The 27,089-nt window shown below is 46.1% G+C and overlaps 1 protein-coding gene across 1 annotated transcript in view; it reads left to right on the forward strand.

Annotated features, from left to right (window-relative positions):
- Nucleotides 1-368: 368 nt before the first annotated feature.
- Nucleotides 369-27,089, forward strand: part of NPC1 (NPC intracellular cholesterol transporter 1) — a 39,192-nt gene continuing 12,471 nt past the window's right edge. The window contains exons 1-12 of the mRNA XM_010976955.3: nt 369-549; nt 10,928-11,050; nt 11,983-12,089; nt 14,078-14,253; nt 16,904-17,071; nt 17,806-18,055; nt 19,769-19,842; nt 20,333-20,703; nt 21,884-22,110; nt 23,078-23,178; nt 25,293-25,395; nt 26,861-27,050. Of these exons, the coding sequence (XP_010975257.3) occupies nt 493-549; nt 10,928-11,050; nt 11,983-12,089; nt 14,078-14,253; nt 16,904-17,071; nt 17,806-18,055; nt 19,769-19,842; nt 20,333-20,703; nt 21,884-22,110; nt 23,078-23,178; nt 25,293-25,395; nt 26,861-27,050 (1,947 nt within the window). The 5' untranslated portion in view covers nt 369-492. The remainder of the gene's footprint in view (nt 550-10,927; nt 11,051-11,982; nt 12,090-14,077; nt 14,254-16,903; nt 17,072-17,805; nt 18,056-19,768; nt 19,843-20,332; nt 20,704-21,883; nt 22,111-23,077; nt 23,179-25,292; nt 25,396-26,860; nt 27,051-27,089) is intronic.

Genomic DNA, 27,089 nt, shown 5'->3' on the forward strand with positions numbered 1-27,089 from the left:
CTCGCCGACGGTCTCCAACCGAGGAAAGACAAAAAGGGGAAAAGGAGTTAAAGCATCAAAACGACACACCGTTGGGACAACTCCAGAAATAACCTCCCCAGGCCGGATTCCAAAGGTTCAGCGGCCCCCGTCTGGGAGTCCCTGGCCCCATGCCGCGCCCCTAGTCGCCGCACGGCGAGGAAGTGCGGAGCTGGGACTCAGGGAGGTCGCTGTGGCATCACTTGGCCGAGGCCCGTCTAGCCCCGCCCCTCGTCCCGCCCTCCCCGGACGGCCCCGCCCCAGAACCGGTCCGGGGCGTCCCGGCAGCGGCTCCACCCAGAAGGGGGAGGAACCTACGCGGCCTTCTTCCTTCCTGAGCTGCGCGCGCAGCCGGTCGGAGCCGGCTCCTGTTCCCTCCCTTCGGCGGCGCGGGACCCTGAGACAGCCCGGGACGCCAAGCCCAGTCCTGTGAGCCGAGCCCCGCAGACGTCCGCAGCCCGGCGCCACGGCAGCATGAGCGCGCGCGGCCCCGCCCTCGGCCTCCTCCTGCTGCTCCTCTTCCCGGCGGAGGTGAGCGGCCGCCGGCGACCCGGGCGGGCTGTAGGGGACGTGGTGGGGCCGCGAGTCGGGGAGCCGGGCGGGCTGTGCAGGGGCTCACGTGCCCCCCGGCCGCCGAGGGGACCAGTTGGTCTAGCGATGGAGCCCCGAGAGGGCCCCCCACCCCTCCAGTGCCTTCCTCCAGCCACACACTTTTCCCTGTGGCCTGGAAGAGGGTGGCACCTGGGGGCTGGTTGTTTGACCTGTTTTGAGCTTATTTCACCTGTGGTCACCTAATTTCTCGGCTTAGGATGTGGAATCAGAGGGTAGGAGGAAGTTGAGTGTAGAGAGATCTTACTTATTTAACTTGCCTTCGTTTTTTTTTTTTTTTTCCTTCTTAATTCTGCCACATGCACACGATTCTTTATAAATTTGTTTAGAAGATCTGACCACTTTATTTCTCCTTCTCCTCCCCTGAAGATGAATGTGTGTGGGGCGGGGGAGGTAAATAAAAGAAACAATCCATCAGGCACTAAATTGGAACAGACCTGAGAACTTTACATAAGGCAGCTTAGTCTTGTAAAGAGTGCAGGTTACTTCTTCCCCCTTTACATCTGTGGAAACTGAGGCCCACAGGTGCAGCAGTTAATTGAATTTCTCCTTGTCAGAAAACTAGCCATGGAGAGTATGGGGCCTAGAACTCAGAGTCCTGTCTCCAGGTCGGCTTTCCCTTGGTTTAGTCGCTTTGGGCATGAGTGCCTCACTCTTATTTCTGTGTCTACAGTTTTCTCTTTTAAAACTGGGGGTCAAGGGGAACATCTGAGGATATAGTGCTGATTAAACCAGATGCAGATGAAAGCGTGAGCTTCTGGGAATCCCGTGTCCTCGTGCCTACTCACAGGCGTCTCAGTGACGAGGGGGTAGTGAGTCACACGGGAAGGCAGATTAAGGGGTTTCCTGCACTAGAAAAACCTCTCCTTAGACTTCTGCAGGGGACAGAGGATGCTGACCCAGGAAGGGCCTCCTGTATGTGCATATGGAGGAGCCCCAGCAGTGTGGGCTTGTGGAGGCGCACACATCTGCTTGGTTGGGAAGGGAGGCAGAGAAAAGCAGGCTTCAGGAGGTGGTTTGGAGTGGGGTCAGCCGGTAGACCACCTCCTAGCTCTGTGGCTTTGGGCACATTACTCTTTCAAGCCTGGTTTATTTTGGAGATAAACAATACCTCTTACAATTATTGGAGTTATTAAGTAACATGATGTGCAGAGAGACCTCATCACCATAGTGAAAACTCAAGAAATAATAGCATGATTTGCTTTGAAAATACAGCTGTTCAGTTTCTCTAGAGTTTTAGGTCGGGATCTAATAGGCAGGCCTCACATTGTTAAGTAGCTTTAACTTATCTCTGAAATCCTTTTACCTGAAGGTAGTAGCCAAGGCTGGTGGCCAATGAGTGTCTCTCCTCCTGGGACTTCTGTGATAGGTCTTAGGTTACAAGTTTCTTGCAAAACACCTGGAAGCCTCAAGAAGTTCTGTAAATCTGAACTGGAAGCACGTCTGTTGTTATTAAGTTTAACTCCCTCATGTCTACAAAGGCTTTCAGTACACCTCAACAGATGGGGGGCGGGGGTCCTGCTTTTAGAATTCTCACCAATGGTGGCAGCTCAGCTGGGTTCAGTCTGAGCACTGATATAGTTCTCTCACAAAATTACAGACTAACTTCTTCATAAGGCCTGAAATACACTTGGGGGAGATTTTGCTTTCCTTAATTTTTCATTTTTACAGATGATAAAATAACATCACTAGACTGCGTGGTTTTTAAACCTTGTGGTCATCCAAATAATGTGTGTGGTTTTGAGAAGTAGTACACATCTCTCTCGACTAATTTTTATAAGCTTTTTCTTGAGGAACTTGGATCATAATGAAGCCTGGGTAGGAATTAACGGCATTAAAACGGCTTTTGCTGAGGAGATCGAGATTGGGATAATCTGTCTGCCTGAGAGCACTGAAGTATAACCCTCTGAAATTGGAGTGAATGTGGGTAATCTTTCCCAGTCTCTCCCATTTCTTGATTGATGCCGTGATCAGTTATCTTACTAACACAGTAATCAAGGGAAACAGAGTTTTTTTTTATTATTAGCAAGTGGCAGAAAGAAAACGACTTGCTGAATAGGTCTTTGTGTTCCTCCAGTGTTTGTCACATTACCCAGAACAAAGAGTCCCTCTGGCCAGGAAGACAGTAAGATCTCTCTTTTCTGGGGTAACCCTTCCTCTCCCTCCACTCTTCCTAGAAGGGATGCTTTTCATGTTGTTTGATGGATGCCACATTACCTGTGCGGAAGTCTGGAGTGGGCCATCTCTGATCCGATCTCCGGCACCTTGTCTGTCTTTCATCCACAGCTCTGTGAAGGGCACCTGCTCTCCAGCCACATAAACAACTTGCTATCAAAACCCTGCCCATCTTCCAAGGTCCAATTCAAATGCTTCACTGTCCATGACATTGTTATCTTGTTCCCTCAACTAGAATGTCTTCCTTCTCAAGTTCCAAATCTCTGTTTGAGCTGCAGCAGCAGCAGCATTTACTGCCTGGCAAAAGACTTTGAGTTAAAAGACCTGGTGTGGGTCTCAACACTTCCTCGTACCCGGGGTGATCTTGGGCGAGCCAGGCTCCTCCTCTATAAAATGGGGTTAACAACTCTGCCTACCTCTCAGGGTGCTTGCGGAAAGGCAAAGAAATATTTTGTTTGACTTGAACTAATAGGTTGCAGGCTCCTTGAGGGCAAGAACTATATTTTACCATCTCCAACATAGCCTGAACTCTTCACTTTTACTCTTCTGAGTCACCAGATCATTGGGCCTTCGTGGATTTGGGTGAGGGGGAAAGATCGGGAAGGGATTCGGAGGCTAGTGGAGATCAGAGCTGGATTTGCGCTTGGTGTCTGGGTGACTGCAAAGATCAACTGTGGCTCCAAAAGTTTTCCTTTGCTTGGACTATGCTTGTTGTTATTTTCTGTCTTTAGAATATTTGCTTTAGCAAGACAACCTTTAAAGAAAAAAAAGCTCTCTCTGATACAAGTGTGCTTTTGGTGGATTTGAGAGGGAATCTTTAGAATTGGCTTCAGAAGAGCTCAAATTACTGCCATTCACTAATTTCATAAATAGGAAGAGAGTGCAGTGTAGGATACAAAAGTAGATCAGAAGACTCACCTATCCAGAAAGTGGTCTGTCTATAAACTGTAAAGTGCCGTGTAAATGATAGGAGTCACTATCCCTGTCTTATCCATAGTTGCTGAGAGGGAAAGTGGATACATGAAAAAATTACAATGCCAAGAAAAATGTGCTCTATTAAAAGGACAGAATGTTACTGGGGAGTCCATTTTTGAACTTAGCTTTGGATGGTGAATGAGTGCTTCCCGGGCAGACAAGAGGAAAGCTGGAGATAATAGGGGGGAAAGTTACCCAATTGTTACTGAAAACCATTGCAGCGTACACTTAAAAATGGTGAATTTTATGGTATGTAAACTATCTCAATAATGTTATTTTAAAATGGCCTTCTAGATTACAAGAAGCTAAAGGAAAAAGAATTACCTAATTTTTGCTCCCAGTAGCAAACTCCATTGTGGCGATACATCTGGTCTTGTTTTAACCTCCCAGGACCCCTTTAAATAGATGTGACGCTGTTCTTACTGTTTTACAGATGTAAATGTTAAGGCTCAAATCTGTCCCAAGCTCACATAGTTAGTAAATGGCAGAGAGGGGGCTTGGGCCACCGTTTTCTGACTTCTGTGCTCTATTGAAATCCAAAATACTGCTACCAGGTTATTCATATTAGCAAGCTCAGCTGCGTGGGTGTGCAGCAGGTGTTCACCTGGCCAATAAGGCATCTCATGCAAGGCATGTTCCTGGCTCCCCTGTGGCTTCTCCAAAAGCCAGAGACGGGTCAGGGTGGGTTTAGCCTGCTGGCCTGACCCTTGGTTCAGTTGTCACATTGTGTGAACATTCCAGAGGGAAAAACCGGACAGTGAACACCCCCATCTGCTTTCATGGTTTTGTTTTAGCCTTGTGGCGATTGGATTGTTTTTCAAACTTGTGGATGCTGGAGCTCAGATATGTAATGTCTAAGACTAACTAGTACTCCCTTGGGCAAGTCACTTAAACTGCAAGTTGGTGGGGTTATCTGTGAAGTGAAGACTGGCTGAGCCCAGAACCCATCTAACTCTAAAAATGTAACTTAAATACCCATCTAAAGGCGTGCCTAGTGCTCACACAAATTATCCTTTGTTATGCGGATATGATCACCCCAGGTTGGCTATAAAACAGAGTTCCAGAAATATCCATCATTAAAAGTCAGGCCAGACCAGCCTCCACCCCAAATGTCCTGTCCTATTTGTTTGATCTGCCTACCTGACCCCTAGTGACACAGCAGGCAGCTTAATCACTGGACAGGATTCTCCAGACCACTCCCTCCACCCCCTCCTGGGTTATCCCTGGAGCTTGAGCCAGGCCTGGGGCGGGCCTCCAGTTTCTGTCGGGAGCTTTACTCATCCAGGACAGCAGAGGTGAGGGGACTGGCCCTGAACTTCACCTGCCGGGGATGACCACATGCAGGCCTGGAGCTGAGGATAGTCATTGGTCCAGAGGAAGTGAGTCAGGACTTGACATCTGCTTAGAGATGTACTTACAGAGACATAAATGGTGGTCATTGTTCCTATAAGTGAACAAGTCTGTGTAGAAAGAGGGACCCTTGTGCAGGATGACTGATAGTGGGTGGGACAGCCCATCTCTGGTGCGTTGTCACAATCTGAGGGTGCATCCGTGTACAGACTGAGCTGGAGTTTGGACAGTGTGGCAGCTGTAGGGGCGGGAGGATAGGAGGGAGAATGCTTATCTTGGCATTCAAAATCTTGGTTCTCATGACTGGCTTTATCACGTATGAGCCACTTGACCTCGGAGAATCCTTTCTGAGGTCTAGTTTCCTTACCTGTAGGATTCTGAGATTCTCTCCACGGGGTGTCTGAGACATAAACGAGGCAATGAGGGAGAAATCACTTTGTGCCTGGCACTGGGTTGATGTTCGTTAAGCATTTGAATATGAGTTAACACTTCAGGATTTGCTAGAGTATAGAACTCTGTCGCTGACGTTCTGAGTCTCTGTATGGTTAAGATGTGCTTTCCCCGAGCTCCCTTCGTGCCGGAGTCTGTTTAGCAATTGCTATAGTTGCTGACACACAGCAGAAGGGGCTTTTTTTTTTTTTTTTTAACTTCCCTGAACTATTCCTGTTACTATTGGAAGAAGCTCTCCAGTCATACACTCAACAGTTAAACTCTGGCGCATGTTGTGAAATATCCATATGGCTTGATCTTTAAAAGTAGAGACGGTCTAGCCTTGTAACTACTAAATTCTGGGTTGAAGCCAGAACAATCTCTTACATAATCCAGTCAAGTTCCTTCAACTAGTCATGTGTTTTGAAGGTTTCTGAGTCAGTGAAGACTGGATAAGATTTTATAGGGAATTTCAAAGGAAGTGTAACACCTGGGCTCTGTTCTGTAGGGTTTTATGATCTTACAGGGGAGATTTGAGACAAAAGCAAGAAAATACCCTTGCAGCCTCGCTCCACACACACAGCTTTATATTTCTCATAAATTCTGCTTCATCCTAGGGCAGGAGCCAGCAAATTATGGCCTGGCCGCCATAATTGTTTTGAATGCAGTTTTCTTGGGTCACGACCATGCCCATCATTTACCTGTTGTGTGTGGTTGTTTCTGAGCTACAACAGACAAGGTTGGGTATTTACCACAGAGACCTTAAGGCCTTCAGGCCTGCAGTATTTACTCTTTGGCCCTCTAAGGAAAGGTTTATCCACCCCCATCCGGATGGATCCACATGGGAGCACGTGGAGTGTAAGTGACAGATTGCTCTCCAGAGCTCTGGACGCAGGAGACCTGCTGACTTGGGCACTTAGGATGGATGCTCACGACGCTAGCCAGGTGCTGCCTGGGGCTGACCTGCCTCTTCCCCAGGACAGCTCTCCTGACGGGGAAGCACCAGGACCAGGACCAAGTGAAAGGAGTCAGAGTTAAATCTAGTGGAGGCAGTGAGTCTTGGGAGAGGCTTGTAAGAAGGGAGGCTGTTCCAAGATGGGTAGGACTGAAACCTGTGGAGAAAACAAGGCACTGCAGACAAGGGCTGGGGTCCAGCCTTGGGGGCCCCAGTAAACACAGTGAAGGACAGTTCAGGTAGAGCCAACAGCCAGTCACAGAGGGTAGTAGAGATGTGTTTGTGAAAAAGCTGTTTCTGAGTCACTGCGCTTGTATGTGTTTGCCCATGGGGGAAATTGAAAGCCCAAAGACCTAGATCTAAATGAGCGCTGGTTAAATCTGAGGAATGGGGTGAGGGTGGAGAGGTGAAGGGGGAGCTCCCGGTGTTGTTTCATATACACCTGTGACGTTTGAGTATTTGTAATGGGTGGGTATTGATTCTGTAGTTAAAAGGAATAAAATCTACGGTCATTTATTTTTAACATTTTAGGAGTCGGTCAAATTTTTAAATGCTTGAATAAGATAGTTCTTGTGATGGTGAATAGCTCTAAGACTGGTCAGTGCCCACGAGGTGATCTGTGAGGAATGATCATTCTTTAGACTCACCCACCCACCCCGCCATACACACACCTCGGTGGAACTTTGACGGCACCAGTTATTAGAGACACTAGGTGTGTTGAGTGACACTCAGACCCATAATGTTTGAACTGACAGTCACCCTCCTGTTTAATCTCAGTATATCTAAGAACATGCTCTCTATGGTTAAATTGACCATTTTAAGTTTAAGTTCAAGCTCAAGGACTCGAGGTTCATCACATGTTGTATGACCACCACCACCATCCATCTCAGTCTCAGAGCTGAGCTCACGTTTGGTCAGGGGCACTTTGGCCTCTGGCAGACCTCAGACCCTGATGGGTTTATTTCACTGTCAGGCCTCAGATTTCCTTCCCCAAGTGAGCATCACTGGTGTGAAATCAACATGTGTTCTTGTATCATAGTAAAGGCAGCTTTCAGCCAGACACTTTGCTTTTGGAAGTCAGGTGCTTCCCTTGGAAAGGAAGCGCGTGGCCTGTACATGAGCCCATGATTGTCCGAAGCATGCTTGGTCTTGTGTCCGCTCGCGCTGCCCTCGCATCCAGGGATCTGCCAGGCACCTTCAGGTATGCCTGTTGTCTTTGTTGATAAAGTTCTGACTGAGCACTATGCTGTGGCGATTTGGAGACTGGAAACCCCAGTTGTTGAGACACGAGCTAGGGTCTTTAAGGGCTGCAGAGGGGAGCGTGGCCCAGTCACTGGTCCACTGAGGAGTGACCCTCGTGCAGTGTAAGGAGTAAGAGCTCCAGCTTCTGCACCAGCCAGGCCTCATGTAGGGTCTGGCTCTGCCATTTCTTAGATGTGGCCTTACCTGTGTAACCCCCCGTTTCCTCATCTGTGAAATGGTGTTATTTTACCACCAGCCTCACAGATCCGTTCTGGGATTACGTGAGATGGTGTGGCACTTAGCTGATGCCCAGCTGCTGGAGGTGGAGGTGGAGGTGGATCCTTCTGGGAGCAGGCCCTGTGATGGGAGTCATGAGGCAGTCAGAGAGTGACTGGGCTTGGGAGGGAATGGGTGAGGAAGACCACGCTGGTTCCTGGAGGGCAGGTGGGAAAGGTGCCCGGGACTTTAAACCCTGATGAAGAGGGCCTGGCAATGGAGGAAGGATTGGGGCAGGTGGTTGGAAGAGCAGCTGGAGAGGAGCTGGAGGTTTGAGAGGGAGGATGGAGTGGAGCAGGCTTTATGGGCAGGAGCAGGTGAAGGGACCAGCAGAGAGACGAGGTTGAGCATGTGGATGAGGAAGCGGGCCGGTGGCGAAGGTCCCCAGGGAGGCTCAGGGACATACACCAGCTGGGCTGGGGCTGAGGGAGGCTCTCAGTTTTCAGCTGTGGGTGAGATGAGGGGAGGTGAGGAGAGAGCTGTGAGGTGTGAGGGGCCCCTGCTGGTGTAGCCGGTGAGTGAGTGTACAAGTGTGAGTCCTGCACAAGGAGGGGGTGATGCTCGAGTGAGGACCTTTCTTATGGGGTTGATTCCATTTTATTGAGAGTCTGTTTCTGGAACTAGAATGTTCTGGTTTGAATCCTGGCTCTGCCACTCTTGGGCAAGTTATTTAGCCTCCCTGTGCCTCTGTTTCCTCATCTGTAAAATGGGCATAATAGTAGCACCTCCCTCAGCCACTCATGAGGACTGGTTGTGTTAGTGCATGAGCGCATTTAAACAGGGCCTGGCATGCAGCTAGCGGCCCGAGTACCCGTGGGCCCCACCGGCTCATGCTGCTTTGGGCCAAGGACTTGGGGAAGCAAACCTATGAGCCGTAAGTCAAGCCCCGTCTTTTTCCTGGGCCCCAGAGAAACCTCGGATGTTTCATTTTATTCGGGTCTTTGGAACCTCTTTGCTGAGGTCCCAAACAGGACATTAAGAATAATTCCTTACGCTTGATAGTGCTTCCTGGTTTCCTGAGCCCTTCCTCGCGTGTCCCCGCATTTGTTCTTCACACCAAAACGGTGATGTGGGCAGAGGTTCTGAGTGCAGTTCACAGGAAGGGGACTCCTGCTCAGCACGACCAGGGTTCCTGCTCCAGCTGCCACCCTGCTCAGTGCATTGAGAGTCTCATGACTTCTGAGGACCAGAACCATGTCTCCTGACTCCCTGCCTCTTGCCCCCTCCCCTGACCCGGCTCTTCTACCAGGAGGGTAGAAGCAACTTTCTTAGAAGCAAATGGTGTAGATTCTAAAAGATGATCTTGCGAGTAGGAAGCAAGCGGCTCTGGGTTGTCTTTGTTTCCTACACAGCGCTGAGGGCTGAGGAAGGGGAACTTAGACTCCAGACGCCCATCCTGCTCGTCAGGCCTCGGTCGTGGCTTGTTGACTGGTCTCCTGCCCGGAGAATTCTGTGATGGGGAATTCAAGGGAAGGGTCCCATGTATTTAAAATAAGGTCACTGTCAGCAGTTGTCACCCCTCCTTAGCTGATTTGCCTTTTCAAACTTCAGGGGGTGGGTAATGACCTTTTAGTGGGAAACTCAGAGTTTTGAAAACTCTTTGGAAGATCAATACTTCCCCTAGAATCACCAGATTTATGGAAATAATTGTGATTCTTTTTATATAAAAACGGTAGAATTTTGCAAATTCTCACCGAAGGTTTGGGATGTGGCACTGTTGCGTCCTTGTCGTTTCCTCATTCGTGTCAGGTTTCTCTCTCTTGTGGCCTGAACATATGACTTTCAGTGAGTCAAGATAGGGGTAAGTCATAACTTCTGTTTTCAAATATCTGAAGAATGAATTCAGAGACAAGTCATATGGACCTTTAGGTTTCCCCTTCACTCCATGGCCCCCAGCCTCCGCCTGCTTTTCCTTTCCTGTTTTCAGGGCTTCGGGGCCTGTTGTGGGATTTGTGCCTTGACGCCGGGGACCAGCACAGCCTGGCTGCGCTCCTCAGCTGTGTGGGTCCTGTGCTGCTGCCCCAGAGACAATTCACTCTCCTGCTTCTATTCCACTCTTTTCTTTAATGTCCTCCCCACTAGGTACCTTGGGAGCCAAGGTTGCTTCTCGTCAGCCCCTGTTTCCTTCCAGGACAGCTGATTGCAAGGTCATGCCAGCCATGACCCTGGCCAGCTTGGCAGAGCTTGGTGGCCCTGCTGGCAGGCTGAGTCATTCTGCGCCCTTCCCCCTTTCTGAATTTTCTGACAGCCGTGTGACTCTCTCGTGGGGAATATGAGTGGCTCTTGAGAAATCTTTACACAAGAAGTTTTACATTTTCCTTTTGAGATTCTGAGATGACTTTTCCTTAAAGTGAGCACGTTTCTTGCTTTTTACTTAAATCTAGAGGATGAGGTATTCATTCTTGCTCCTCTTCCTTACAATTTTTCCTTCATGTTGTGTGCCTGGTGTATTGATACTAATTGACCTAAATAGATACGGAAATGTTCTTTCATTCTTTAGACCCGATACAGTTCCTTATGCCGATGTGCAAAAATAGTGCCTTAGTCATCACTGACTCTCATACTATCTTGCTTTCTTTCATCTGCACTGATTCCTATGGGTTCTTACGTGGAACTGCAGCATCCTCTTAATTAACAGATAAACTAGCAGGAAGTGGAAGTCACATAAATAAGGAATTTCTCTTATCTCCTTCACTGACTGACTTGACGAGTCCATTTTGGGCTCTGTTTTAATTAATATTTTTCAAAATATTAAACCAGTGCCCCTTGCTGTTATTCGGCTTTGCAGGTAACATTGGAAACTTCTGTTAAGAGGTGCTCGAGTGGGTGCCTTTTGCTGTTGAAGTTCGTTTTACCCTGGAAGCCCTAATGAACTGAGTTTTGTGTTGACTTTTGTAGGTATCTGCACAGTCCTGCGTTTGGTATGGAGAGTGTGGAATTGCATCTGGAGATAAGAGATACAATTGCAGATACTCTGGGCCGCCAAAACCGCTGCCAGAGGACGGGTATGACCTCGTGCAGGTGAGTTCTTTGTCTTGGGTGTTGGGAACACAAAACGCTCATCAGAGATTCTACAATTATACCTTAAATATTATTGTGGGCTGGGCGTAGAGCTGGAATGAATAGGCCCCTCTCATCCCAGACTCGCGTCTGCAGCACACCGTGGCAGGGAAGGTCGCGTAACTCCAGAGGGTTCATTTTCCTGGGGCTACCCCGGCTCATAAAGCTTCCCACTGGCAGGTTCCTCTTTAGGGACGAATCTTGGTGCCTCAGATGTTGCTCGTTGCAGCTTCTTCCAAATACATTCAAAGTTAGCTTTTTTGTGTTCCTAGATTTCAGAACTTGGACTTGGCTGCTAAGTGGCTATGACTCCCGTCCTCTGTTCACTTTAGTGACTCCTCTGTTTTCCACGGAGAGCCTATGAACTTTGGCTGCTGCCAGGAATGTGTTTCCTGTTGTCTCTTTTACCATCCCCAATACACAGGGATATTAGAAAAGGACTGGAAAAATCCAAGTGAAAAGACTGGTTTTAAAGGCTGAAATAATTAAAATTCAGGTGACATGGTACCAGGACTCCTAGACTTACTCTCTCCTTTCATCAGAATTATGAAGGGCATTTGACTTTCCCTGGGCTAATAGAGTAAATTGCATTCTGGTTAAACGTAACCGAACAAACTTAAAAAGAGGTAAAAAGATTGTCAAGGGAGGAGAGTGAGCTTCCCAGTTAGGAAAAAAAAGAAAGAAATATCTCTACTGCTTCTACTTTTGTGAATCCCTAGTTTATAGTGAATTTGATAGCCGTTTGAAAGCATTCTGCAAGAACTTGGCAAGTTCGTGTCTCACCCTTGTGTACCTCCAGAGGGTTCTGTGCATAAGATGGTCTTCTCTCATGGAGGGATGTTTGTCCTTATTTAACTGTGCTGCCCTGATGTCCGTGCTTTCTCACCCAAAAGGAGCTCTGCCCAGGCTTCTTCTTCGGCAACGTCAGCCTTTGTTGTGATGTCCAGCAGCTTCGGACTCTGAAAGACAACCTGCAACTGCCTCTGCAGTTTCTGTCCAGGTAGGTTGACTGCCAGGCAAACAGAAGTACAAAAATGGGCTTAAAAAGTTAGTTTTTGTTTTATTTTAAGGAAGCAGTCTTACGACCTTCCGGAAATAAAGAATACCTTCTGACAAAGTAATAATGATCAGACTCAGTTCTCTTGTCTAGTTACGTTCAGAGACGCTACTTGGCTTTCTTCTGAGATGTCTTCAGCACAAAGGGTATCTGCACTGTGACTGGGTCCTTTCAGACGTGAGCCTCTTCGCACTGTGGGGAGGAGAGATTCCCGGTGGTCCTGCCCAGCTAGACCCTCATCCAGGCTGTTGTCTGTGTCGCCTCCCTCCCCTCTTCTCCCCTGATTTGCACATGGTTCTCTCCTCCTGTGGTGCCCTGATGAGCTGGAGTCCCAGGCCTCAGTCGAGCTGGCTTTTGGTCACTGCTCACAAGCTTGTTCTGGCATAGTCGGCTGGTTTTGTCAAAGTCAGTTTGCTGTCCAGTCTGTTCTCTGTGACAGGGGTGGTGTAATAGATGTTCTCCAGGCTTACCCAGCAGTTCTCAAACGTGCAAGAGAACAGGCTGGTCTTTGGAACAGAATGTTGTGATGTCTTCCTAAATTTCTCACACTCAAGCACCCGATAAAGGTGGGTGGGCAGGCATGTGCTCTCTGTGCAGGTGTTGCTGCAGGTGACAGGGCACGAAGTCCACATCCACTGAGGAAAATTTGCTTCTTCCCAGGAGGTTCAGTTGGCAACACAGAGTGGAAAACCATCCCTAAATTGTTTTTTAAGGCCAACATACAATAGAGCCATAGATCAAAAAGTTGAGGCTGTAATCAGGCCAGTGTATCTTGTGGAAGCCTAGCGGATGTTGCTGGAGCCAGTTTGGTTCTGTCATTCAGCCCAGACTGATTTACCACCTGCTCTGTGTGAGGCATTATGGGCATAAACGTAAGCATCAAAAGATCACCAAGATTTCCCCTGTGTTGTCAGAGGTAGCAAAGCTTTATTTATGATAGCAAACAATGGGATGCTAATAAGGAATATTATGCAGCTGTCAGAATTGATGGTTGTGGAGTAACATGGCAAGAGGTTTGTAATTTATGGAAAGTGGTAGAAAGCTGTGCACCCCAATAGTGATTTCTGTTCGAATGGTGTAATTGTCATTCCTTTTTGCCACAGTAAAGCACAGGGCTCCTGAAAGAGAGTCAGTGTGCGTGTGTCTGCTCAGTCGCTAGATCAGAGGCTTGGAAGGCTGGGACCACATGTTCCTCATTCTGTGCCATGTGTAGTCGTCTGGATGAGATCAGAGTAGAGAGTAATCTTGATCGGTGGTGTTGTGAGAATGCAGGTCTGATGAAGCAATGGCTTCTGCAGATAACGGTGGACCAAAGAGGAGAGGTCTCCTGCCACATAACTGGTCGACATTAGGAGCCTAAACTTTGGACCCCAGGGACAGCAGGCAGCTTGTGGGTCTCAGAAAACCCATGTGCTTCTGAAATGCTTGCAGCTAGAGCACACCTTTGCTGTTCTTTTTATCTTCTCAAGTCACGGGGAAATCCTCTTGTGTTTAAAGAGGGCTAAGGGTTATGTGGGACTCGGAAGAGAGCTCTTCAGTAGGTTATAAGATGAAAATTCTAATGTGTAAATCTCACTTTTCTCCCTTTTTTTTCTTCTTAATGAGAATTATCACCATGATGTTCCTAAGTCCCTTTAGCTTCAAGACAAAGGAAACATCTCTGAATTATAAAGTGCAGAATCAGAGAGCATTTGTCTCGTTCTGAAATTACATCTGGGCAGCATAAATGTAGTATTTAGGGTAGGTTTTAAAGAGATGTCTTTATTTTAACATGAGGTTTTAGGCTTAGAATTTCTGGGTTTAATATATCCTCGTGGTAATCCATTTGCCACTTTACAATAAATTTCAAATATTCTTTGTCTATTTTAAATCATCTTTTTGCTGGCCCTGTTATCTGTGAGGTCATACAAAATAGTTTACTGTTTCTTTAGGTGTCCATCCTGTTTTTATAACCTAATGAACCTGTTTTGTGAGCTGACATGTAGCCCTCGACAAAGTCAGTTTCTGAATGTCACAGCAACTGAAGATTATGTTGATCCTGTTACAAACCAGACAAAAACAAACGTGAAAGAATTACAATACTATGTTGGAGAGAGTTTTGCCAATGGTAAGTAAACTTTTTAATTACTCCTCTTGTACATTTGGTATCAGGACAGTAGATTAAGTTGTTCCTTTATGTTGTCCAGTCAACTATGCAAATGACAGTTTTTAGTTCCATTGGCCATGAAATGCGAATTATTGCTTTGCTTATGTTCTGGGACGTGAGCTACAATCTATAAAACAATCTCCTTTAAGTATTTACTTTAACGCCTTCCTAACTCTAGGTTCCCACATGGACGTTGTTAGGACGTGCAGGTTTTCTTCCAAGCCGTTGATAGTGGGAAGTTTGTGCTTGGGTGGAAGCAGGGGTTGCTTATATGGGAATTCTGTGCTTTCTGCTCAGTTTTACTGTGAACTTAAAACTGCCCTAAAAAAATAAAGGTCATTTAAAAAAAAAAAAAAGGAGACATAATGCTAATTGAGAAGGGAATGGATGCATACATTGGAGCGTGGTCATAGTCTATAATGGAATACGTAAAACTCTTAAAATGTGTGAATTAGAGTTATGTCATCCATGTGAATGACTCCTAAATATTGACTGAAAATAAGTTACAGGATACATGTAGTATGTTTATATTAAACAGTGCTTCATATTTATGGATACAATATATCATAAATGCACAGTAACATGCGTGGTGAAAATAAACATCAGATTCAGGGTTGTGATTACTTTAAGGACGGGGTGGCGAGGAGGCTTCAGCTCTATCTGTAGTGTATTATTTTCTTTAAGGTCGAGGCAAATGTAAAATAGTGAGATTGACAGAGCTGGGTGGTGAGTAAGGGAGAATCGTATCTCTCTATTTTCTATATGCTTGAGATATTTAATTAAAACCTGAAAACCAAATGGTGAGCTGGGAGGTGTGAGGGAGTTACTCAGAAAACAGGATAGAGCTATAAAGTTCTGGAAATTATCAAAGAAATGACACGTGGGATAAAGTGTGGAGCTCCAGAAAGAGAGCTGGGGCGAGGCAGTAAGCATGTCTATATGATATAACTTATATGTGGAATCTAAAAATAACACAAATGAGTCTATATGCAAAACAGAAACAGACCCACAGACACAGAAAGCAAACTTACGGTTACCGAAGGGGAAAGGGAGGGAGGGAGGGACAAATAGGAGTCTGGGGTTAACAGATACAAACTACTATACAGAAAATAGATAGGCAACAAGGATTTACTGTATAGCACAGGGAATCTTGTAGTAACCTATAGTGGAATATAATCTGGAAAAAAATTGAATCACTTTGTTGTACACCTGAAACTAACACAATATTGTAAATCAACTGTACTTCAGAAAAAAAAAAAAGGATGAAGTTCAGATACCTGTTACAGCAAGGATGGATCTTGAAAACATTATGCTAAGTGATAGAAGCCAGTTGCAAAAGACTGCTTATTACATGATTCCATTTATATGAAATGTCCAAAATTGGTAAATCTACAGAGATAGAAGTAGATGAATGATTGCTTAGGGTTTGGGGAGGATGGAGGAGATAAGGGAGCATTGGAGATACAGGGTTTCTTTTTTCAAGGTGATGAAAATGTTTTAAAGTTGACCGTGGCAGTGGTTGCAACGTATCTACGAACATGCCAGAATCCGTTAAATTGTAACTTTATTTTTAATATGTATTTTTCTAACATTGCACTAAGATTTTACTTACTTTGAAAAAAAAATGTTTTGTCATGGTGTTAGCTTCATCTCTCGTATCATTAAATTGTGACTTTAAATAGGCAAGTTGTATGATATGTGAATTATCTCAAGCTATTTAAAAAAAGAAAAAAGAAAAGGAAATCCATATCTAAATATAGCTCAGGAAAACTATAAAACTCCGAAGACAGATCTCTTAAAAGCAAGTGGAGAAAAGATACAAATCACTTCAAAGGAGTGACAGTTGGGGAAGTCATTCCTTTCTAATCAGTGACAGAGGCCTGAAGACGATGGAGTCATCACAGTTCTAGAGAAGATAGCTGTTGTTCTAGCGAAACTGTCTTTCAAGAGTGAGGGTAAAACACGTTGAATTTGTAAGTACCTCCTTAAAGTTTAGGGAAAGCAGATTCTGGGAAGTTTCTAACAAGCAGGGACTAGTAATTGAATATTAATGTAAGAGCCATTCCTACTACTTCCTTAAATGCCTAATGTCATTGATGTTGTTCTTATTTCGTGTGTTGTCTTCACCTGCACTAAAATAAAACCAAAAAAGAGAATTGTATTAGGTTCATTCACACGTGAGCTCGGTCCTAAAACCAGTTTTCACCCCGGAAGTCCCACAATTCCCCAGCTGTGGAGTTTTCCTGCCAGAACCAGCTTCGTTCACTGCAGAGGCGCTGAGGTCCTTCGCCTCCCCTTTCTTAGCCTTTAGTGTGCTCTTCTGTGCGGTGGGGGTCACTTCTCCACCGTGGGCCCCCGGAATGACGTAAGCCTTTCCTATCTTTTACTTTTAAGTTGCTTGGAACCTGGCCCAGCATGGTTCTTGCAGGATGATAAGCAGGTTTCAGAGGTAATTCCTGCCGTTAGTGTTTGCTGCCCTGAGTTCCAGCCTGTGGCCCCTGATTGCAGTGTGTCTGGATTTCCAAGTTCACATTCAAGAGGCCTGTAAGATCGCGCCGGGTGATTGAAGGCGGCACAGCGTTTCAGTCTCTCTCCCTTGCTCTCCTGCCAGCGATGTACAATGCCTGCAGGGACGTGGAGGCCCCCTCGAGTAACGACAAGGCCCTGGGCCTGCTGTGCGGGAGGGAGGCCGAAGCCTGCAACGCCACCAACTGGATCGAGTACATGTTCAACAAGGACAACGGCCAGGCTCCTTTCACCATCACACCCATCTTTTCAGGTGGGGATCAAGACTCCCAGTTTGGTGCATTTATAGTTTTCTTTAAACCCAGGAACTGTAAACTGCAGTAGGAAGGTAAATTCAGCTAACTAGGTCCTAGAGTTCCCTCCAAAGAGAGAGGAAACTAGAGCATTTATCCTGCCCCTGGTTAATGTAGGGACTGGGCATGGGGGTTGAGGAGGAGGAATAATTGTCCTCAGATACTGCTACGTAATTGGAAGAAATAAGCTGTTAAGGAAAAAAAAAAAGTGGTGGGGGGAGCCTCTCAGAAGCTCTGCAGTAGTATTAGACTAGCTCCTCAGTGGAGAGAAGACTCAACTGAAGGTTTGCCTTGGACTGTGATGTACTTGGATCCTGGTGATGAACCCTGGCCCAAAGTTATTGAGGTGACTTAAAATTTTACAGGACTAAGCAGCAAAACATAATGTGATCACCCAGAAACCTCCAGTCCTTTTTATTCTTCCAGTTGTGTTATTTATTTTTTAAATTTATTTTCTAGAGGGAGGTAATTATATTTTTACTTATTTATTTACATTTTTGATGGTGGTACTGGGGATTGAACCCAAGGCCCCATGTATGCAAAGCATACACTCTACCACTGAGCTACACCCTGCCCGCCGTGTTACTTATTTCTGTGTGCTTATCGTTGGCTTTAAATATAGTTTAACACAAACTTTTTAGTGGTTTTTTTTCTTTTTAATGGAGATATCCACTCAACACAATCCTTCCCACAGATCTTCCAACCCAGGGGATGGAGCCCATGAACAATGCCACCAAGGGCTGTGACGAGTCTGTGGATGAGGTCACGGGGCCATGCAGCTGCCAGGACTGCTCACTGGTGTGTGGCCCCAAGCCCCAGCCCCCGCCCTCTCCTGCTCCCTGGAGAATCCTGGGCCTGGATGCCATGTACGTCATCATGTGGAGCACCTACATGGCCTTCTTGGTTGTGTTTTTTGGAGCATTTTTTGCCGTGTGGTGCTACAGGTAACCTGTTTTGTTTTTCTTTCAGGGCAAGAAGAGTGAAATTACCCAAGTGGCACTTGTAGCTTTCACTTGGCAGACTTTGGTTTATTAGAACAGGAAACACCTGCATTAATACCATTCCATGAGTTGCTCGTGTCCTGCAACCAGTCCACAATCAAAAGCCTTTTTAGACATTGAAACATTTGAAGTCAGTTTGGCTGATTTATTCAAAACAGCATACGATTTAAAGCACCCGTTCTTTAACAGAAATTCTCGTGAGCTTAATCTAAATGCAATGCTCTAGTCCTTTTAGATATTTGCATCTTGATTTAGGACAGCATGTTTTTTAAAAAAGTTTTTACTTTGAAATAATGTTACCAAAAAGGTACAAAAACTATAGAGTTTATATATATCCTCTACCAGCTTCCCCTAATGTTACAGCTCACTCCACCCATAGTATGTAATTTAATCAAAGCTATGCAGATAACACTGGTGTACGATCTTTGGCTAAACCACAGTCTTTATTCAAGTCTCATCAGTTTTTCTTCTAATGTACTTTTTCTGTTTCAGGACCCTGTGTCACAGTCAGTTTTTGTTCTGTTTGTCTCCTCCAACCTGTGACAGTTTCCCATCTTTCCTTTTCTTTTCTGGCCTTGACACTTTTGATGAATCAGTGATTTTGTAGACTGTGCCCTGATTTGGCTTTATCTGACATTCTCTCACGATTAGATTGAGGTTATGTGTTTTTGATAATGTCACAGAAGTGGTGTGTCTTCTCAGTGTGTCATGTCAGGGGCTTATGATGTCAATATGTCTCATCGCTAATGACATTAGCCTTGATCACTTGGTTAAGGAGGTGCCTGCTGGGTTTCTCCACTGTGAAGTTACTGTTTTTCCCTTTGGAATTGATAAATATCTTAGGGGAGATATGTTGAGACCATGGTAACGCCTTGTTTCTCCTCAGACTGTCACCCCCTGGGGTTAGCATCCTTCAGTGATGTTGTCTGCAGTACTTGCTGCTGTGGTGTTTGCCTAATGGTGACTTTGTGTTTCTCGTTCCTTCTCCATTTTCCAGTTGGACTGACTTTGTGCAGAGAGTTAATCTTTCTCCCCTACTTAATGTATTTATTCAGTTATATTTACATCATGGACTTTTTTTTAATTCTGTGGGTACAGTACCATCATTGATTTTGTTGCTTGGATTTTTCTCGGTTTTAACCACTGGGATCACCTTCTGGGGACTCCTTTGTTTTCGTAACATGCCCCTACCTTCCTCAAGCTGGTACTTATTTTCTGGAATCACAAGATGTTCCAGGCTCATCTTCTGTTTTTCCTGCCCCAGCCCTAGAAGCAAGCTCTTCTGCAAGGAGTGCTGGTTCCTTTCACTGCATAATGGTGTTTAGAAACCAAGACCTGGGCACTGGGTGTGCTCATTGCTCCTGCAATATCGTGTCTACTATCATGTTTTTAAAGGACTTAAAACTTTTAAATATAAATGAGGGCTACAAGGTGAAATTATCCTCTATTCATTTGTTTTTTGTATACCCTCTTAAATTTTCTCCTGAGACTGATGAGCAGGGGGACCCAGAGCAAGGGAACTTAGGAGAAGCAAGGCAACGACTAGGGAGGAAGCAAACAAGATGAGAAAGTAAGCTTTTAACAGGGTTATGGGAATGTCAGAACAGCCTCATTGTGCTGAAGTCCACTAACACGACACATGCTTGTATTTTTCAGGAAACGGTATTTTGTCTCCGAGTACACCCCCATTGATGGCAATATAGCTTTCTCTGTAAATGCCAGTGACAGAGGTAGGCACGTTTGTACTTAAACAAAAGAGGGCTATGTTGGCATGTTTACGTGCCTGTTCTGGGAGAGGCAATGAGCTCGTGCGGAGGACAGGCTGTGATGGAGGCAGGGTCCTTGCCTTTGTGGCGCTGACAGTCCAGTGGGGGTGGCAGATCAGAACCAGGTAACTAGTGGTAGCAGTGGAGCAGCATGGCCTGGGATCAGAGCTGTGCACGCGCTAACGTAGCAGGAAAGGTTGGTGGGAGCTGCTCTGGAGAGGGTGCTGGGAGCACCCTGCTTTCCGAGGCTTGTGTGAGCAGTCGTTGCTCCGATCGGTGGACGTGGCGGTCGCTGTGGGCCGGCAGGGACGGCAGGTTGCGGGGCGGTGTGTCCCGGGCGTGGGCGCGGTTCCCGCCCGGAGCAAGCAGCCGGAGCTAATGTTCTCCCTGTTCCGACTTTCAGGAATGGCTTGGCTCTTAACCTCCACCCTCCCTTCCTCTCCCGCTCTTGCAGGGGAGGCGTCCTGCTGCGACCCTCTGGGGGCCGCGTTTGAGGGCTGCCTGAGGCGGCTCTTCGCGCAGTGGGGCTCCTTCTGCGTCCGCCACCCCGGCTGCGTCGTGTTCCTGTCGCTGGCCTTCATCGCCGCCTGTTCGTCGGGCCTGGCTTTCGTGCGGGTCACCACCGACCCGGTGGACCTGTGGTCGGCCCCCGGCAGCCAGGCGCGCCGGGAGAAGGAGTACTTCGACGCGCACTTCGGGCCTTTCTTCCGCACGGAGCAGCTCATCATCCAGGCCCCGCACAGCCACCCGCACACCTACGAGCCTTACCCCTCGGGGTCCGACGTGCCTTTTGGGCCCCCGCTTGCCGTAGACATTTTACACCAGGTAATCTGCTCTTTGCAGAAATCGGTTGGGGCGGGGTGGCGGCGGGGAGCTGTGCTTTGCCAGCTTTTGACCAGTTCTTTTGATGAGGGTTTGGAGCTGAACGTGGTGGTTTATCTTGAAAACCTTAACAATAAAAGTAAAGGTGTTTATCTTGAAAACCTTAACAATAAAAGTAAAGGTGCTTTTCACTTACTTTCCAAGACAGTGATAGGAGTTGAACTTAATGAAAAATTTAGACCGCCTTTATATTTACTTCATACAATAGGTCTTGCTTGAAATTGAGATGAGAGTTTCTCTATCGAAACAGAATGTATTTATAATTCACCTCAGGAACTTAGGATTTGTCTTCCCTTGGTAATTGAAAAGGGGACCTTGGTAATTTTCCTGGGGACCAAGGCAGGAGCTGCTGGATCATGGCTGGTCCTGCCTGCAGGAGTGAACTTACCATGGCCTGCATGTGCCCCCCTCCCCCCGCATTTGGGGAGAGGTGCATTTGGAATGAGATCTGTTCTCACAAAGGCCTTTACATCTACCTGTTCACTTATCTCACTTGCCCTCAAGAGCTGCGTCTGGGAATAAACTGCATCCCACTTATTTTTTTAATGAACAGTTGCCTGTTTTTTTCTTTAAACGTTGCTGTTGCCCACAGAAAGTCTGATATCTTGAAAACATCAAAATGGTCCCAAGACTTTAATAGAATCTCTTCTCTACGCAATGACTGTTGCCTTTTCACAACTTGTTGCAAAAGATGCAGATGTAATCATTTACCTCCTGGTGTGTATTTCCTATCCGAAAATACAGGAATACATATAAATAATCATGGCATGGAGCAAGGTGGTGTTTGTTGGTGAGGGGAGTGTCGGGAAGACCAGGCCAATTGCCCTGCCTTCCCCTGTGGCCTTGTTGGTCACTGCTGGGAGAGGTTCATGTGCCTGGCAATGAGACCTGGCCTGTTGTGGTGTCCCCTCCCAGAGACACTGGCTGCCTCTCAGCTGGGTCTCCGTCCCAGTGTGCTGTTCCTCAGATACTTTACTGTAGTGGGTCTTAGTCCTCTCCCCTGTCTTAGGAGAGATTTCCCCAAATACTTTTTATCTTCTGACCCCTCAGGTCAATAATAGTGGAAATCAGAGAGAAATCTGGTGTATTTCTGGGTTTGTTTATTTTAAAAATCACCTTTCAGGTTCTTGACTTACAAACAGCCATCGAAAACATTACTGCGTCTTACAACAACGAGACCGTGACGCTTCAGGACATCTGCGTGGCCCCCCTCTCGCCGTATAACAAGAACTGCACCATTCTTAGTGTGTTAAATTACTTCCAGAACAGCCACTCTGTGCTGAACCACGAAGTAGGGGATGACTTCTTCGTGTATGCAGATTACCACACGCACTTCCTGTACTGTGTCCGGTACGTGGCAGGGGGCAGTCCATCCTTTGTTCCACCAGCATTTGAGCACTTGCTGTTGTAGTACTAGAGCCCCAGCAGTGAGCAAACAGCCAACAGCAGGACCCTTCCGGCAAAGCCTACGTTCCAATGGAGGGAGACAGACAATGAACAGTAGATGCTTGCCCTGACACCAGGTCGACATGATGCCCGGGGGGAGAAGACAGCCAGGTTGGGGTGGAGAGTGCAGGGAGGCAGCTGCTCTCCGTGGACCTGCTCAAAGGGAGGGGAATGGAGGGAGCCTGTGAAAGTTGGAGGGAAGTGTCCCAGGTAGACGAGCAGCAAGTCCAAAGGCCCTGGGGTAGGGCGTTTGTGGTGTGTAACTGAGGTGCGGCAGGTACTGCTCAGTACCACGCCACCCTCAGCGATTCTGAGCTGGTTTCATAGTATAAAAATAAAAGCCTATAGTGCCTTTTTCTTGTCTTTCAAATGCAAATTGATACCACGATATTGAGTTTTTAAATGTGCAGCCTCCCCTCCAAGTTGGGGCTGGATTGGAGGGCACTCCTCTTGCTCCACTCACTCGCTCCTTTCACTTGCCTGTTCCCTCCTGTGCTTTCTTTTCTTCCCTCTGTCACGGTTGTGTAGAGCATCCGCACTTCCTCCTTCCCACATGAGTCCTCCCTCGGCCTAAAGACCTGCTTCTGTACAGCTCTCCTCTTTATGGTGCCAGTTTTCCCCCGTGTTAGTGGCTCCTCTCTGAGCACCCAGCACCAGGCAATATCGACCCATCACACTGCTTTTGCCTGCGTCTTACCTAGTGATTCTGAGCTCCCAAAAGCAAGTACTGAACTGCATTATTCACCTAGGGAACCTCAGGCCCACATTGTGCTTGGAATATAATCAGCCACGTGACTGTTTGTCGTATAAGCTTTCAGGTCTCTGATGTCTTGAGGTTCTAATTGGGAAATGTTTTCTAAATTCTTGGCAGGGCTCCTGCCTCTCTGAATGACACAAGTTTGCTGCACGATCCTTGCCTGGGGACGTTTGGTGGGCCGGTGTTCCCGTGGCTCGTGTTAGGAGGCTATGATGGTGAGTGAGACGCTTTTACTTTTTCTGTTAGAGGAAGTAGCTGTGGTTCTGTCAAGTGGTAATTATGAAGATTTCATAAATCGGGTAGTGTACTTAATTCCCTATCTCTTAAATCCCAAAGACAGCATCTCCTTTGGCTTTGGATTTGAATTTTATTCTTGATTTGAAAGAAGTGGAATGCGTTAGCCATTTTTAGGTCACACTTTGGGAAGCTGTGGACAGCCAAGGATATTCCCTAGAATAATGCCGTCGTGTGCGCCCACGGAATGTGTTGCTCAGTTTCAAGGACTTGATGGAGCCCTTGAAACTCACCGGTAGAACCCCTCGGGAATCCGTGGAGCTCAGGTTTAGAACATCTGTAATGAGGAAGAGATATGTGAGATACTGGAGACAAAAAACGAAGTTGATGGATTTCTTTTTCTTCTAAACCAGTTGGTTAAGAGTTCAAAGCCTTTTATAGTAGGAGGAGCAGTTGGTTTGCTCTTTGCTGGTTCCTGCACACCTTGGAACAGATTGTACTGGGTACGGTGGGGTAATGGTTCGTGTGACAACATTGGCATCTGAAGCCTGATCACAGGCGGCTCAGCAGGTTTTTCTCCAGTCTCATGTTCTTCTCCTCATCCGGTGGGAAGGGGGAAGTTGTGGCCTGTCTTTAAATTTTACTCTGCCTCATAGAATCCAGTGTCATTTCTAATCAGTGGGGGGAAAATGGTGTCACTAACTGGCTAGCCACAGCCATCAAAATGAAATTTGGTCTGTACCTTACTCCTTCCACTAAAGTAAATGCAGATAGATCAAAGATTGAAATAGAAGAAGTGAAACTATTAAAGATCTAGAAGAAAATGCAGGAGGAATTTTTAAAAATAATTTCTAAATGGAGAAGGCATTTCTAAACAAGACACAAAAATGCAGAAGCCACAAAAGGAAACACTGATGAATCTGACTATATGAGAATTTAAAATACCTGTGTGGAGAAAACAGCAAACTGGAGGGAAAAAAAATTAGTATATGTAACAGACAGCATTTCCTTAATACATAAAGAGCTCTTGGGGGGGGGGGGGAGAAAAGTTCAGCAACCCAGAAGAAAAAGGGACAGAGCCATACGAATGTTAACAAAAGGAGAAATACAAATGGCTTTTTATTCCGTGGGGCAATGCCGAACCTCACTCCGAATTAGTGAAATGCACCTCATTTCAGTTCTGCATAACAGATTAGCAGAGATCTACCTGTTTGGTAAAACCCTGTGTAGGGGAGAGTGTGGGGAAACTGCATTGTTGGTGAAATATAAATGGTTACTAGGACATAAGCTCCAGGAAGGCAGAGGTTTCTATCTCCTTTGCTCGCTGATGTATCCATCGACATTAGAGCTCAGGAAATATGCTGTTGGCTAAAGAAATGAGAAACAGGATAGCCTCTTTAGAGGGCAGCATGGGACAGTGTATCAAAATTTAAAAAGCACATATTTTTGATTCAGCCATTGTTCCTCTAAAATTGATTCTGCAAACAAGTATTTTACAGATTAAAAATAATCAGGTTATTCTTTGTAGTTAATACTGGAAAAAATTGCAAAGATATCCAGTGACTGAAGGTTGATTAAATTATACTAGAAAATATTACACTGTAGGAAAAAGAATAAGGAAGTGCTTTATGTACTAAAATGGAGTCATCTCAAGGCCCGAATTCAAAAGCAGAATTTGCAGAAGAACGTGTTACTATTTGTGCAAAGAAGAAAGAAAGGGGAAGACTGTGCCTGTGTGTGTGGAGCGTGGCTGGAGAGAGTTGCAGGCTGTCAGAGACGGGGAGGAGAAGAGGAAGGAGAGAGACTTTGCCCTGAACACCTTTCCACTCTGTTTGAAGACGTTACCGTGCACGCGCTGTGTAGCAGTGATACGATACGAATGACAGCTGCGCCTGCTTCTGCCGGAGAGTCCTTTCTCTAGCTGGACCATGTGGACGCTAGCTCAGCGACTTCCTGTTTTGTTCTTTGAGCGCAGGCTTCAGCCCCAGCGGGAAACCAGTCACCCAGCTGCCTTGTGGTTTTTCCCCTTGTATTCTGTATCTAGTTTTCTGCACGCTTGTAACCTGCTTCTTGATGTCACCTTTTTCCTTTCTAGATCAAAACTACAATAACGCCACAGCCCTTGTGATTACCTTTCCTGTCAATAATTACTATAACGACACAGAGAAGCTGCAGAGGGCGCAGGCCTGGGAAACAGCGTGAGTTGCTCACAGGGTCTAAACAACCCGATCTTTCTGTGGGAAGTGGGTCACTAGCAGGAGGCACTTAACACTTCGTTCAGCTCAATTACCCAACAGATCTAAGCTGCGTCCTTTTTTTAACTTGGTACTAGTGATGCGGCAAAAAAGTCTGTGAGTGAATTTACCTGTAAACTTTATGTAAATGCACATCCCTGCAACCGGAATGTAAAAGTATCTGTGCAGAAACATGCCTTGTTCATTTTCTAACAGCAAAAGCTGGGAGCATGCAGAGTGTGTATTAGGAAGGAGAAGTACGGTAGAATATTAGGCTGCCATTAAAGGTGGTGAGGTAAATAAATGGATCAAGACGTATTAAATAAAAACTGCCATCAGCACGTTTAGGTAAATCGATGCTGTGCATGTCGTCCGTGCAGTGACCCAGAAACCGGTTAGCTGTGTCGTAACTGCTCGAAAACAGGAATTGGGGACTGAGTGGGGCAGGGACTTCGACTCATTGCTTTAGACCCTCTGGTATTTTCTTTCTTAAACAGCGTTGTTGGGACATAATTCATATACCATACAATTCACCCATTTAAAGTGTACAAATCAGTAGCTTTTACTATATTCACAGATACTTATGTGCTAACATCGCCGCAGTCATTTTAGAGCATCTTCTCTACCACAGAGAGAAACCCCACCTCCTTGAGCAAGCACCCTCGTATCCGCTCACCCTCCCACATCGCAGCTCTGCACAACCACCAGTCTGCTTCTGTCTCCACATATTCTTCTGTTCCAGGCTTTTAAGTATGGAATCATACACGTGGACTGTTGTGTCTGGCTTCTTTCACTTAGAATAACGTTTTCAGGGTTCATCCAAGTCAGCTCATATCAGTACCTCATTCCTCTTCATGGCTGAATACTCCATCCTATGGATGGACCACCATTCGTTTCTTCATTCTTCAGTTGATGAATATTTGAGTTGTTTCTTCCTTTTGACTATAATGAGTAATGCTGTAAACATTCGTATACAGGTTTTTGTGTGACATCTGTTTTCATTTCTCTTGCATGGCAGATACCTAGGAGTAGAAATGCTGGGTCATATGGTAACTCTTTGGGGAACTTCCAGACTTTTTCCCAAAGTGGCCGCACCATTTTACACTCCCACCAGTGGTGTATGAAGGTTTCAAATTCTCCACATCCTCACCAACACTTGTTACTACCTGACTTTTTGATTCTGGCTCTCCTAGTGTGTATGAAGTAGTATCTCATTGCAGTGTTGATTTGTTCTAAATGACAGAAGACTCAGCATGTCTGGAGCTTTATAATTTAGAGGTGTCTTACCGTCTCCCCTCCAGGGTAGAAGACTCTGCTGAGGGCTGAGGGTTGAGGGTGGCTTTCGCATCATAGAAGTTAGCAGGGAGCTCCTTACTCCGCTGTCACTTAAGTTTTAACTAAAAATATAAAATTTTGCTTACCCTTTTAGGTTTATTAACTTTGTGAAAAACTACAAGAATCCAAATCTGACCATTTCTTTTAAGGCTGAGCGAAGTATTGAAGATGAGCTAAATCGTGAAAGTAACGGTGACGTTGTCACTATTCTAATCAGCTATGCCGTCATGTTTTTATATATTTCCATAGCCTTGGGGCATATCAAAAGCTGGCGCAGGCTTCTGGTAAGTGGGTGTGTGTGTGTGTGTGTGTGTGTGTGTGTG

The sequence above is a fragment of the Camelus dromedarius genome, chromosome 32 (genome assembly GCF_036321535.1).
Source record: "Camelus dromedarius isolate mCamDro1 chromosome 32, mCamDro1.pat, whole genome shotgun sequence".
NCBI lineage: Eukaryota > Metazoa > Chordata > Mammalia > Artiodactyla > Camelidae > Camelus > Camelus dromedarius.